The sequence below is a fragment of the Prionailurus bengalensis genome, chromosome E3 (genome assembly GCF_016509475.1).
Source record: "Prionailurus bengalensis isolate Pbe53 chromosome E3, Fcat_Pben_1.1_paternal_pri, whole genome shotgun sequence".
NCBI classification, from domain to species: domain Eukaryota; kingdom Metazoa; phylum Chordata; class Mammalia; order Carnivora; family Felidae; genus Prionailurus; species Prionailurus bengalensis.
In genome coordinates, this window is record NC_057357.1 from 37,492,122 (window position 1) to 37,506,899 (window position 14,778).

The window sequence follows — 14,778 nt, forward strand, 5'->3', positions numbered from 1 at the left end:
GAGCCCCGCGTCAGGCTCTGGGCTGATGGCTCAGAGTCTGGAGCCTGTTTCCGATTCTGTGTCTCCCTCTCTCTCTGCCCCTCCCCCGTTCATGCTCTGTCTCTCTCTGTCCCAAAAATAAACGTTGAAAAAAAAATTAAAAAAAAAAAAAAAAAAAAAAAGAATGTTAAATTCAGAATCAGGAACCACAAACTGTGTTCTAATAAAATACATTCAAGTGGGTGCCCCTTTCTATCACTAGTTCTGGCTCTTAAGTAAACAAACCTCCATAAATCAAAAATGAATTTTTGGCTCAGAAACAAGCATTTCATTTGGGCAAATAAAAACAGATCAAGTATGTTTCCCCCCACCGGTGCCTGGACCCACGTCCATCACGAAGCCAACCCTGTTGTACATGTGGCACGTCTTATTAAACTCTTACAAGGCAGCAGACTGCAGTGCCTGTCCTCAAGGCAGGAAAGACAATACTAGGGACACAACAGGGCAGATGCTGGGAAAGGCAGACACCATAACAGGCCTAAGAGATGTTGACGATGCCACGTGCAAACAACAGGAAAGTAATAATACTGGGGGGAAAGACTCAGATCAGGAGGAGAGGAGTGATTGAGAGCCTCGAGGGAGGAAACCAGGGTGAACCAGTTTCTTGGGCCACAAACTGGGTCATAAAAACACTTCATTCCACAGCCGTCATTCCAGCTGCTGTCCACTGGGAGGCACTGCTCTAAAGCATTTGTCAAGGCCAGATAGGCTAGAAGAGACTAAAAGGAATTGGGCGTCGCTCAGGAGCTCTCAGTATTTGGCCCAAAGGGTCATGTGTCCATAACCAAAGGCAGCACCGTCTGCTTCCAGCTCTCATCCCAACGAAGCTGCTCTGATTCCCGGAGGTTCTGCCGGAACTGGCTTAGTTTGCCAGTAGGATCAGGAAACGCTGAGAAAAGCATCTAGAAGAAAAATAAAGACCAGAACTTACCTCATCACTGCTTCCCACCCCTATCCCAGGTCCCACCAGAGAGCTGTCCCTCCTCCTTCCCAGCAGCCTGGATTCTGGTCCCACTCCAATCACAGGCAGCCAGGCCAGTGATGCTACTGAAACCCTCTGTCACTGCACTTCAAGAACCACTGTCAGTGTCCTGGAGCCCCCAGCAGGCCTCCTGCTCTGACCCAGCCTCCATGGCAGGCTTGGCTAATTAAATGTTCTCAAAACACAGCTCTGACCCGGAATATCCCCGACCCAGCAAGCCCCTTCCTCATGGGGCACAAGAAAACCCTCACACCCTGGCCCGTGCTCCTTCCCCTTCTCTGCTCCTACTTAACAGTGCAGCCAGGCTGCAGCATTTTCCACCCACTGTGCCCTGCTCAGCCACAGGCCACTCCAGCAATGTTCTGTCCACCAAGAGCACCCACCCTCAGCCTCTGCCCAGCACCGTCCAGCCCACATGCTGGAACTAGGCAGTCTTCCAGCTTTGCTAAACTTTATCAGGAGTCTCCAAACTAAGCCAGTGGACCAAATTTGGCCCCCAGCTGTCTTTGTAAGTACAGTTTTATTGGAACACAGCCACACCCCTTCATTCACAGGCTGTCCGTGGCTGGTTTCATGTTACAGCAGAGACTATGGCAAAGCCTAAAACTTTTTCTATCTGGGCCTTCCCAGAAAGTTTGCTGCCCCTGGTCTCAACTGCGAAGAATGATGATGTATTACTTTTGTAGTAAGTGCCCTTTGAAGACTCCCACCCACCCTCAGGGAAAGTTTGGGAAGCCCCCTTCACGCATCCCTCCTACTCAGAACCAGTCGCTCCCTAGACAGAGCACACGGTCTACCAGCTCTGGCATCATCTGTGTGGTGTAAGCTCCACAAACCCAGAGGGCAGTCAGAGCATGTCCAGACCCCCGAGCCCACTGAGGCCCAGCCTCTGAGACCACTGCTCCCGGCCTTAGCTCTCGGATCCAGCCTGGCCGGCCACAGGAGCAAAGAATCGGGGGGCGTGGGTCGGTGCCCTAGCATGGGGGCAGACGTGATTACCTGCAGCTGAGCCGCCAGCTCCTCAGAGCCCTCAAAGACCAGGCCATTTTCGTCATGTTTCACAAGCTCGTGTAAGCTGCAGAGGGAATCACAGAACCAAGAGGTGCCTAGAGAAACCCGAACCCTACGGTGCCCACCCAGCCTCCCACACCACCCCTCCCACAGGCCAGGCAGGGGTCAGAACAGTCTGCTTTCAGTGAGTCTCAGATTTAGCATCTGAATAGAAAAAAGGCCTGCAGGGATACACATTAAAAATCCAAAATGATTCCAAAGAGGAGGTACAGTGAACACACATTTGACCTTTTCTGCTCTATGCTCTTTTCAGTGACTATGTGCTCAGCGAGTTCTCCATGTTTTCCTTAATTGCACAGCAGAGAAACAAGGTGAAAGGCAACCCCAGTGGAGGTAGACTTCACATATTAAGGATGACTTTGCTGGGTCACCAGGGAGTTGATGCCAATGTGCCCAGAGCTCAGGATCTAACAGAGGCTATTTCCCATTCAGAGGCTGGCTCCTGAGCTAGTGGTGGAGCTACTATTTCTCTTGTACTGAACCTCTTGTAACACCACCCTCTCCAAACACCATCTTCACCAGGAAAAGTGGTGACAGAGAATTACACTCATTTAACGGATTCCAATTCAACTGTATGAGCTCAGAAAGAGAGAAATAAAACCAGGTCAACTGTGCGGTCAATACCAGCCACCCGTCTATCCATGAGCAAATGCCCCCTAAGTAGAGAAGACACATGTTTTCTGTCGGACGTCAGCTCTCCGTGGAAGCCCACCCCTTCAGTAGGGTGCAGCCCGCCCACAGAAACCCCAAGGGCCCTCCCCCCAGAAGACCACCTGGCAATGCTGCACAATCTTCCAGGGCAATTCCTTGAGCAATTTTGACCTCACTGGCAACACCCCCCCTCCACCCCCACAGCTGATTTGAGAACCGAACCCCGGGAAGATTCAGTTTCTGCTCCTACCACTGGAAGTTCACGGCACACACGGGCAGACAGCACCCGAACATGTCCACCACCTTCATGGGCAGGTCCAGGCCGCTGGAGGATTTGTGCAAGCACACACCCAGGTCTGCCGACCCTGCGAGGTGGGGGCAAAGGGAGTGGTCAGAGCACCACCCATGCACCCATGGAACACAAACCCTGAAAGGACTGTGGATCGACACCCCAAGTGGGGAATGGAACGTGGGTAATAATGCCACAGGCTGGAGAAGGCCAAGTACACAGCAGACCTCCCCAACTGCCACTCCCAGCCACTCGGCCCTGTTTGAAAACTACCTGCCTGTCACGAGTAGTTTTCTTTAGTCAGACCCCCTTTGTCTACTTAACCACAATTTCTTTAAAAAGAACCTGTAGCAATTATTGCTTAAGGGGTTCAGAGTTTCCGCTTGGGATGATGAAAACAGTTTGGAAATAGGGCGATGAATGTACAACACTGAACATAATTAATGTCACCAAGTTGTACATATACTTTAAAATGGGAAAATCGTTAAAATAGCAAATTTTTATTGTATGTTTTATCACAGTAAGGAGGGGGGGAAAAAACGTAACAGAAAACCAGCTGTCTCTATGAAAATAAAGCCAAATAAACAACCTGACACCACTAAACACTGGCTAGAAAACCCCTGCCAACCAAAGGCTTTCCGCTGGAGACTGCTCACTGGCTGCGGGAAGATGAGGCCTTGGAGATACATCAGCACTAGGCCAACACACCCCTCCCAGAGAAAGGAAGACAGAGGAAGCCAGGGAGACATAGGGGAGTCAATGCTATTTAACACATTATTTCTACACCTCCCAAGCCACTGCCCTCCCAGACCTGGGGAACGTGGACCCCAACCCAAGCCCAGGACCAGCCCTTCTGCCCAGATGGAAAAGCAGGACTAAATGGAGGGCTTGGAGAATAAGAGGACAGAACCCTCCCAGACCTGTGGAGAAGAGGTCCAGGCCCCAAAGGCAGGAGGAACCGGCACACCAAGAAACAGCCTGGATCTCCCCCAAGTACAGCCAAGAGCTCCTCCAACAAGTTCCTGGCACATGGCATCCCCCTGCCCCACGTAGCCCTTGATCAGGACCCAATCCAGCCTCAGGCCTGTGTGTGTATGGCCCTTGGTCTAAAAATGACTTTTAATTTGTATAGGGTTATAAAAACAAAGAATATACAACAGAGGCAAATAAAACACTTACTATCTGGCCCTTTTCAGGAAAACTCTGTCCCCCGTACCATAAGATACTCCTGTTTAACCCTCAGCTCTCTCCCTGCAGTCCCCCTACTGAATGCCCTTACCTAGAAGCAGGGGGTAGTCCTCAGCCTCCAGCCACGGAGTACAGACTTGGATGTGCTGGAAATGCTTCTGGCCGATGAGGCCTCTGTAATACTCCTTCAGAGGCCCTTTGCCTTGCAGAGAAAATCTGAGTCACTGCACTGGGCCCATCTCTGGCTCCATCCCATGGCCTTGGGACTCAGAACCCCTGCACAGGTGTCAGGAGAAGGCCCACATTCTACAGCTGTGATCAGGTCCCCATGTGGCCCCTTCCAGACCCCTCAGGGGTATGCACCCTGACCAGTGAGGCCACGGCCCTTCCCCCAGCAACCTGCATCAGTGGGTCTCAGGCTGGGAAGGTGGCCAAGATAAACTCTGGCGAGGCACCAGAGTGCCAGCTGGATACAACTTCTCACCCAGACAGCCCTGTGTCTTGCTTGATGCCCCAGGTGGCATGGTGTGTGCAGTGGGCTCCTAGCCACCCCTGGGAGCTCTGGGGCCAGGAAGAGGGGAGTATGCAAGTTGGGGCAGCAGGCCCAGGACCCTGCTTCAACCACAGCTCTCTGCTTCTATCTCCCATCCTGGGCTACTCTGGAAGCAATTTTACATTGAACTCTTTAGTTTAATGTGGATTCTTTCATTAAAAAAAAAAAAAAAAAGATGCCTGGAAATTGCTGCAAGAGTGGAAAGCTCAGCATCTCTGAGGCCATGCTATCCAAGATTCAACTAGAAACCATGCCCTGCTGTCAGGCCCCTCTGAGCCTCAGTTTCCTTCTCTGTCAAGCTGGTATAGAAAATCCTGTATCACAGAAGTGTGGTCAGAATTAACAACACAACAACATCACATGCCTGGCATGGGGAAGGCACACAATAAAGGGAGATGCCTTCATCCCCCTCCACTGCCCCCCTTTAATATGGGAACATGGAAGATCCTTGGCAATACCTGTTATCACACAGACCAGAGAAGGAAGGCTCTCTCCATCCAGGATCAGCTGTTCAAACTCTGTGTATAAAAAAATAAATGATAACCAGGATTATCTTGTCAGGTGAGGAGCGGTTGGGGGAGCACTGGGGCGACGCCTCTCCCAACCACAAGATCAGTTTCCCAGAGGTGGCACTTCAGACCTAGGGTCTGGTCACTCAGTAACCCAAATGGGGATCAGAGGCACCATCTCCACCACCGTGTTCTTAGGCTGGCCTACCCAGTGGCCCTGGGGGCAGGAACATGCTGCCAAAGACACCATGCAAGGCCAGGTGAGCACCTCACAGCTCAAGAGCCAACAAGCCCAGCTCCTGATCAAAGCCACACACCTACTTTCTAATGCTGCCAGCAAGATGGAGAAGTCTTCATCTTCTGTAAGAAAAGAAACCTAAATGTCATGGGCTGGTTTCTAGATGCCTCCCTCCCAACTCAATACCTCCCCCTTTCTCATCAGGGCCCAATGTCCTTAAATACATGTGGGGCACAGGCCTGGCAAGGGCAAGGATAATGCAGGCTTAGCCAGGTGCTCATACAAGCCCCAAGGGTCCAGAAGGGTCCTGAGACCTGTCCAGCTCGTGCTGCTGACCAACAGGGCCGGCCGCTCACGAAGATGTGTCACCACCCCACTCTGAGGATCCCGCTCTGTGAAGGCCGACCTCTCTGTGTCTGGGTCCAGGGGTTCTGAGCTGAGGGAACAGAAACAGATCCCATGAGATGGTGTCAAGCAGGCCCTCGGGCCCCAGGAGAGCCATCTCCTACCAGAGTGAAGCCCACAGGCTCCCAAAGGTCAGGACGTGGCCATGTCAAAACCATCATCCAGCCTCTGTTGCAAACTCTCCTCTGTTGTTGCAGTGCAAAAGCAACAAGGGACAATGCAAAAACGGATGCATGTGCTGCACTGTAATGAAGCTTTATTTACCAAGACAGGTGGCAGGCCTGTGGTCATAGTTTGCCAACCCCTGGATTAGTGGATTCCCAGGTCTGCAGCCAGAAGATGAGAGAGGCCAGGCTAGCAGTGAGCAGACAGGGGACATGGGGCAGCAAGGACATGGGGGAGAGGCCAGACAGTTGCAAACACAAGAGAAGGGAGATAAAGACGGGATGGGAGACCTACCAGGCCTTGAATGCAGAGTAGGTGCAGCTCAGCTTCATAAAGAGCTGGTGTTGCAGGCCCAAGGGCGTCTCTTTAAAGAAAGATGCTGGCTTGTCATAGACGGTCACGGCTCTGCAATGAGATCGTTGAGGGCTCTAGAGAGAGCCAGAGAAAAGCCTACGGAATACATGATCCAAGAGGATCAAGAAAATAAGAGCGCTCAGAAGATCCAAGTCTCAGACAAGGACAAGACCTGCTTGGGGAAGCACAGAGACATGTTCTAAGACCAAAAGTGCATGGGCCATCTGGCCTCTTCCTGCTCCCTCGGCTTCCCAAACCAGGAACCCTCTCCCAGACCCTTAGGGATTTCTAGACACCCTGCCAATAGGACATAGTAGGCATTGCAGCTGGGACCCCTCGCCTCCCCAGGCACCTACTTGATGCCCCAGTTCTGTGCCAGATCTTCCCGCATCGAGTTGGTCACACACAAGTTCAGGTGTGACAGGCGCCCACAGAGCTTCTCGTACCTGAAAAGACGTATCACTGTCAGCCCAGAGCCTTGGGCCTTGGGCCTTGGGCCTTGGGCCTTGGGCCTTGGGCCCCACCACCACCACCACCACCACCTCCACATGACTTGACACCTTCTGATGCAGAAGAACACAGAGCTGGGGTCTCCCAAATCGGGTTTCTGGTGAGGCACTTTCCCAGAGTTTGTGCTGAGTTCCATCTGTACTATTATTTCCTCTACCCCTTTCTTTAAGTCATATCGCTTTTCAGCTTAAATACGGTTAGAAACCTTATCTCTAAAGAAGGGAAAATCTAGTCTCTCTTGCCACAAGAGAAAGAAATATAGTAAAGGCCTCGTTATTAATCTTAGCCACACTGTGCTCTTGCTGCAAAGGCTGTGGGGCTGAGGCTTGTGCGTTACCAAGGGATGGTTTTAAAAATGTTAGAGAGGCCTTAGTGACAGATTAACTCCCACCTGAGACTTGAGCCCTGATCTGAGGGAAGAACTGAAAGAGAACCAGAAAGGGAAGGAGCACACAAGGTTGTTCAATGCCACTGGTTTATCACAGCCAGCTCCTCACTCAGGATGCAGAGAAGGCGAGAGAGCTGGACACCCTGGGACTGAATTTTGATCCTAATGCAACAATATCAGCTGTGTGGCAAGCAGCAAAATGGTGCTCGACCTTGGTTTCCTGGCTTGTAAATGGAGAGTGACCACAGGACATTCTCACCAGGGGGAGTGTAGACTGAACAGGATAAAGGGCTTGGCCTGAAGCCTGACATGCAGCATGTACGCACTGATCGTTTGCTGCGGCAGCTGTTACCACCCTCAGTGAATGTCCCTCAGAGAGAGGCAGCAGATGTCACCCACTCAGGCTGAGAACATGACTCTTCCTGCTCCATGTCCAACCTGCTCCCACAGGCCCTTCTTCCCTCTCCCTGTCTCACTGACTGCAGCAGGCTGTTGCCTGAGTCCCATTGTCTAACAGCAGCCTCAGTTTTTATTTGGGCATGTGGTCTGGGTTCACCTGGGACCCCAGGTCTCACAGAAGAGCATTTCCCCTAAGCCTGAGACATCGGGTTACTGCAGCCCCCCTACCTCAGTGGGGTGTCAGAGCCTGGCAGAGGAGCACAAGCCAGTCAGAAAGGGTCCCTGTCTCCACTGAGCCTGTCAGTGGGGGTTTGAGTGCCGGGAGAGCTCCCAGCACCTAAGAAACACCTCCAGGACGGAGTGTGGAGAGAGAAATGAGAGGGGATCCTGACAACACCCTTTTGAGCTTAAAGTCAGCCACGTCTCTGGACTTTGCAGTTTTAGGGACCAACAAATGCCCTCCTTGCCTTAGGCTATTTCTGTCACTTGTAACCCAAGTCAGCCTAATTCCCCAGCCTTGCTCTCACCCCCAAAGAGCACACAGGGGACAGCTTCACCAGGTCTCTGCACTGGCCCTTCTTCCTAGCAAGGTTCAGGGAAGGTGTCTGCACCCTCTTCCAAGACCCTTACCACTTGGCCAGCAGAACAAGCGGGTGGCTGGAACCATGCACCAAACCCATAATGGAGTAGCCATAGTTGTGCCAGTCAATGACGAGCTTGCTTGCACAGAGGCAGCCCACAAGCCAGCACACAGCAATGGCAGGCAGGCCCGGGGGGTTCTGGGAAAGAGACACTCAAATGAAGAGAAGGAAACCCATACCATGGTCAACAATAATAAACTGAGTGAAAACAGTTGCAACATACATAACAAAGAGTCAATTTATCTTTACAAACCTCCTGATAATTAATAAGACTCTCTTCTCACCAAAAAAGAAGTATAAAAGTCATAAAGGAAGGGGTGTCTGGGTGGCTCAGTTGGTTAAGTGTCCGACTTCAGCTCAGGTCATGATCTCACAGTTTGTGAGTTCAAGCCCCGGGTCAGCCTCTGTGCTGACAGCTTGGAGCCTGGAGCCTGCTTCAGATTCTCTTTGCCCCTCCTCAACTCACACTTTGTCTCTCTCTCAAAATAAAGAGACATTAAAAAAATTTTTTTAATAAATAAATAAAATAAAAGGCTGGACAGTAAAGGAAACTTAACAATGGTTCCGAGAGAGCAAGAGGAGACTGACATTTACCTGGAGAAAGATGTAGGCTGCTGGCTCCCTGCACATCAACTTCCACAACAGGTACACTGACTGAAAAACAACTTTGACTCCATACTGAAAAATGTGGGGCCCAACTGCAAGTCAAAAAACACCCGTTACTCCAAAAGGAATTCTTGGCAATGTGCGGGTCCTCCCCTCACCCACACACACACACAGATTCAAAGGAATCTGGAGTTGACAGCATCCTACCTGCAAGTTTCGGAAGTTCTGTCAAACTCACAATCTGAATTCTGTTGTTCTGCAAGAGCTCATCATAGGGTCTGGAGTCTGAAAAGAATGTCCCCTTCAATGCACTAGACAGGGCAATATAAAGTCAGATGATCCCCCAGCTCAGGCTGAATAGTGAAGAGTGTTTTTGGAAAATAAGACTTCTCTCTGTTCCTCCATAGCCAGAACAGAGCATGAGGACACTTCTTGTCCAGAGTCTCCCCCAGAGAGGGAGGGCCTCAATGGTGTCCACCTTTATTTAGTTAACATAATGTCTGGCACATAGTAGGCACTCAAAATAATCTAGAGTCCCTGAATGGTGGATTTATCCCACCATAGGGAGACCCCTAGGAAGTCTCACCCCACTCCTGCACCCTCCCACAGCAGAATCTAAACAGGGACCAAAGGCAACCAGTGCTACTCCCCCTTTTCCCTGATACACGGTTGAGCTACCCTCTAAAGATGTCGTCCTGAAGGAGGATGAAGGAGCAGACACCCCTGCTTTTGCACACTGAGAGTAAAAGGTGGAAATGCAGCACAATGAAACCTCTCCTGCCTGCACAGCTCTGCACCGAGGGTGTGGGATGGAGAGGAGACAAGTTGTCCCCTGAGACACAGCCTGACAAAAGTAGCCACAAGGAGCTATGGTTAGCAGCACTGGCCCCGGAGTCACACACACACTAGATTCCAGTCCGTCTTTGCACTCACTAGGAGGATTAAGTGAGACTATATGATGAGTTCACTTAATTTAGCACACTCTTGGCATACGGCAGGCACTCCATTAACGCCAGCTGTTCCTAGAGACCCACCCAGCAGAAGCTGGGCAGAAACCTGGCCAGAACTAGATAAACCCAATCTCGGAGAGCTGTCCGAGGGAGGAGGGAGAAAAGGGACGTCCCCGTCCCGGCCCCCCTGGGCAGGTCAAAGCCGCGGGTTAAAGGCTGAGAGCTCAGCCTCCCTCCCAGACCCCGAGCACTCACTGCAGAAGCCCATAAGGGTCACGGAGAAGCCGCTCTTGACAAACGACAGTGCGTGGTACTGCATGCGGGGGCTGCGGCCCACGTCGCCCAGCACCACAATGATCACGTGCCAATCCGCTCGCCCCCGCCGCCAGCGCTTCCACAGGACCAGCAACAGCAGCAGCAGGGATGCGGCCATCACCAACACGGCCACGCAGGAGGCCGCCATCTTGGCCGAGCCGGATGGCAGTCACGTGACGGCCCTCTGTGGGCCTGGTGCTCAACGCGCAAAGACCCAGCCTCCGAAGTGGGCGGAGAGAAGGAAGGTGGGGAAGTGGTTCCCTAAGTGGCGGCCCACTGAACCTCCCAGGAGCCTCTGGGGGCCAAAAATTAGTGATATTAAGGTAAAGCTTCTTCCATGTAAGGATCTAGGAACAATTTTTTTCAAAATTCTAAGATAACTTCAAAATACAGTGAAGCAACAATTTGTATGACTCTCATCAGCATAACGTTAAGAAAAGAGGCCAATGCCAGAGTACACACTGGCTGGTTCCACATGTATATAATCAAAACCACACTTTAACTGTTAGAAGTCAGGAGAGTGACCTGCCTTCGAGGGTCGGGGAGTGAGTGGGAGGGAGCCAAAGTGAAGCTGGTGGGTTCTCTCTACTGACCCGGGTGCTGATAAGGTGGGAGTGATCCTTTTGACACAATTCATCAAGCAACAAACTTGTTCATTTTTCAGGATGTTATGTTGTACTTGAATGAAACACTTAAAATGTAAAGGAAAAGGACAGAGAAGGAAGTAAAAAATATGATTTTAAGTCTATGTCGTAAGAAGGGAAATTTTGCCACTGACCTTTTCATTTTACCTTCGAAAGTAGTCACACCGAAGAGTTCAGTGTGTGTCCACGTGATAGCCTTTTCACTTTGAAATGGGTCCCCTTGCTAAGAAACATCGACAGCAGGATGGTGAAGCCACCCTCACTGCCCTGGGTGGGAGCTGCCCTAGAACCTGCAGAGCACCACCCGCCCGCCAGCTGTCTAACGCACTCATGCATTGGACGAGGAAACAAAACAGCTTCTCCTCCTTCAATAAGAGCCTAGACAGGCAGCACCTTGCAGATGTGTTTCCCGAGTCCCTAGAGCCCAGGTCAAGACTTGGCATATGCTTCCCACCATGTCTTGTGACTCCTTTTTTATGGATAAGGACATTAAAGGTCACACCATTAGTCAGTATGCGACAGAGGCAGGGCTTGAAATTTTAGTTAAAGAGGGAAAGGAAAGATGAGTACATATGTACAGATGGGAGAGAGAAGCAAATAGACACTGAGGGCAGCCTCCTTAATCCCTCAGATGCAGGTGCAGGGTCTGAGAGGCTGGAGCACATGCCCTGCCCACTCTCTGCACCCTTTTGTGGTGAGATGGGGCTGGGGTCTGAGACCTCAGCTTCATGGATTCCATGATCTGGAATAAGCCACTCTCAATCAGTTGGCTTTTCTGACCTATAATTAAAACAGGGGACTTCTCAGCTCAGCCCCTCCTGTTCTGATGATCTATGAGGATAAGGACCAGGTGCCATGGATATGACAAACCAAGAGTAAATGTCACATTCTGGAAGCTGAATTCCCAGTTGGAAAACGAGTGAGGATTGTTTCTCTAGAGAGAAAGGGACAAGATGCATCACCAGCTTGGGGTGCTTTGGAGCTCAGCCAGCCCTGGCTTGTTCTCCTTGCCCACTTGGCATACATCACATGGAAAATTCAGTCCTTCCAGAGGTCAGGAGGGGGTTGTTTCCCCTTCCAGGGATGGGAGGTTGAACCCTAGCAGGATCACCTCATGGTTAAGCTGTGGATTCAAGGATCGGAATTCCTGCACACCTCATACTAGCTGTGAGGCAATATGTCACAAGAAGTCACTTACCCCGTCCCCTAGAGCCTCAGATTTTAAGTTATAAAAGGGAATAGCAAAAGTACCCACTTCAGGGTTGTTTTAAGGATTAACTGAAGTGGTGTTAGTGACAACTCTTACCTGGAACATTCATTCTCAATGGTACACCCAAAGGAATAAAAAATAGTTGGGGGGGGGGGGAATCTAGCTCTTTTTATGTATAAGGCACAATATAGATACAGTACACACAAAAATATACAGTATAACTGCAGTATCATGGGGTTACCACACAAAAACATATGCATGAGGAACTCTCATACGTCATCACTGGTAGGAATGTAAAATGATGCGACCCCTGTGGAAAATCCTTTGGTGGTTCCTCAATAAATTAAGCATAGAGTTACCACAGGGCCCAGCAACTGCATCCTAAGTATGTGCCCAAGAAAATTGAAGACAGGTTTTGAAACAAAAACTTGTAAATGAATGTTTACTCACAATAGCACAAAGGTGGAAATAACTCAAATGTCCATCAGCTTATGAATGGATAGGGCATAATGTGATCTAGACACGGAAGGGAATGTTATTCAGCCATAAAAAGGAATGATGTCCTGATTCATGCCACCACATAGATGAACCTTGAAAACGTTATGCTGAATGAAGACAGTCAGACACAAAACATCATATATTGAATAACTCTCCATTTCTATGAAATGTCCAGAATAAGCAAATCCATAGAAATGGAAAGTAGATTAGTGGTTGCCAGGGGCTGGAGAGTTGAGGAGGCTGGGGCGGGGGTGGTGGGCAATGGGGAGTGACCACTAATGGTTACAGGTTTCTTTGGGGGAGGGGGAGGAAGGAAAATATTTCAGAATCAGACAGAATCAGACATTGGTTGAGCAACCTTGTGAATATACTTTAAAAGACACTGCTGAATTGTACACTTTAAAAGGGCGAATTTTATGGTATGTGAATTACATCTCAATAAAGCTGTCATTTTTAAATGTTCAGGAAAAATGTATAAAAAGGCTGGTGGGGGTGGGGGAAGGAAGGACAAGAATGAAATTAAATGGTTGGCCTACAGCATGCCCACGGAGACCATCAAGATGCACATTTTGGTGATGGTATTTTTATTATTTTTACAGATCTGTAATCTGTTAACTGCAGCCCTTGGGGCCAGATATGTTTCTAACTTCAGAATTTTTCGGACTTTAACATTATTACGGTGCACATCACGTAACCATCCAGCAAGGTTCAGGATAGCACCTAGTAAATGAACATTAAAATTCCCACAGGAAAACAGATGTGCTTTCACACTGAATGAGCTAATAAGGGCTGAGGGTCTTCACTGTCCAATACAGAAGCCACATGTGATTGCTTGGCTCTTGAAATGAAGCTAGCCTGAGTTGAAATGTGCCTCGAGTGTAAAATGCCAGATTTCAAAGACTCAATTTGAGAAAACTGATATTTTTAAAAATGTTACAAGGTTGATCATGTTTATATTGATTATAAGTTGAAATGATGTTTTGGATCCATTGGCTCAAATTAAATAGATCATTAAAATTCATTTCACCTGCTTTTCTTTACCTTTTTTTTTTTTTAAGTTTATTTATTAATCTTGAGAGAGAGAACATGAGGGCAGGGCAGAGAGAGAGAGGGAGACAGAGAATCCCAAGCAGGCTCCACGCTGTCAATGCAGAGCCTGACGTGGGGCTCAAACTCATGAACCATGACCTGAGCCAAAACCAAGAGTCTGACACTCAGCTGGTTGAGCCACCCAGGTACACATTCTCTCTTTTTTTTTAATTTTTTAACGTTTATTTATTATTGACAGACAGAGATAGACAGAGCATGAGCATGGGAGGGGCAGAGAGAGAGGGAGGGAGACAGAATCTGAAGCAGGCTCCAGGCTCCAAGCTGTCAGCAGTCAGCACAGAGCCCGACACGGAGCTTGAACTCACAAACCATGAGATCATGATGTGAGCTGAAGTCTGATGCTTTACCGACTGAACCACCCAAGCACCCCCTCTATTTTTCTTTAAATGTGATTATCTAGGAAATTTTTTCAGTACCCATGTGCTCTGTCTTTGCAGCTCATATTCTGTTTCTAGTGGCCAGGCAGGCAGGCACTGCCCTAAGGAGTCTTCTGTCTCTTCTGACAGATGTGCAGTCAAACAAGCTTATTCCAAACTTATTTTAAAAAAGAAAAAAAGTGGGGTACCTGGGTGGCTGAGTCGGTTAAGCATCCAACTTCAGCTCAGGTCATGATCTCCGTGTTTGTGCGTTTGAGCCCCATGTCAGGCCCTGTGCTGGCTGCTGACAGCTGGGAGCCTGGAGCCTGCTTCAGATTCTGTCTCCCTCCCTCTCTCTGCCCCTCCCACCACCCCCCTCCCCACGCTCTGTCTCTCACTCTCACAAATAAAATAAACACTAAAAAAAAAAAAAATCCTTTGCGTTTCAGTGTTTTTTGATATCTAGAGTGTAAGTTCAATTGGAGGATCCAAAATGTAGACCACAAGCCTGGGGAATCAGGACTGAGAAGGAAAGGGTGGGAAGTTACAGCTCTAGCTGGCTCCATTCCAGGGCTGGCCTGCTCCCCACTGCCCCATCCCCCACCCCCTGGCAATCAGACCCCTGCAGCTGCCCCTCCCAGACACCTCTGCCAGGCCAGCCCAGCCTGCTGGGTCAGCCCTGCCTGCCACTCGTCTGCAGAGTTGCA

The 14,778-nt window shown here is 49.7% G+C and overlaps 1 protein-coding gene across 1 annotated transcript; it reads right to left on the reverse strand.

Moving 5' to 3' along the window:
• Positions 1 to 159: 159 nt before the first annotated feature.
• Positions 160 to 10,436, reverse strand: ALG1 (ALG1 chitobiosyldiphosphodolichol beta-mannosyltransferase). The gene is made up of 13 exons (XM_043560619.1): positions 10,194 to 10,436; positions 9,196 to 9,273; positions 8,977 to 9,080; positions 8,372 to 8,520; positions 6,801 to 6,890; positions 6,385 to 6,495; positions 5,835 to 5,956; positions 5,604 to 5,642; positions 5,232 to 5,291; positions 4,312 to 4,422; positions 2,994 to 3,108; positions 2,021 to 2,096; positions 160 to 941 (listed from the first exon to the last, which is right to left on the reverse strand). The coding sequence occupies exons 1-13, from the start codon at positions 10,399 to 10,401 to the stop codon at positions 810 to 812; spliced, it is 1,395 nt and encodes a 464-aa protein (XP_043416554.1). The 5' UTR covers positions 10,402 to 10,436; the 3' UTR covers positions 160 to 809.
• Positions 10,437 to 14,778: the final 4,342 nt, after the last annotated feature.

Coding starts and splice junctions, on each gene's coding strand:
- ALG1 (XM_043560619.1), bottom strand. CDS start 10,401: ATGGCGGCCTCCTGCGTGGCCGTGTTGGTGATGGCCGCATCCCTGCTG. Junction 9,274..10,193: donor GACCCTTATGGGCTTCTGCA/GTGAGTGCTCGG, acceptor CATTCTTTTCAG/ACTCCAGACCCTATGATGAG. Junction 6,496..6,800: donor GCACAGAACTGGGGCATCAA/GTAGGTGCCTGG, acceptor ATCTCATTGCAG/AGCCGTGACCGTCTATGACA.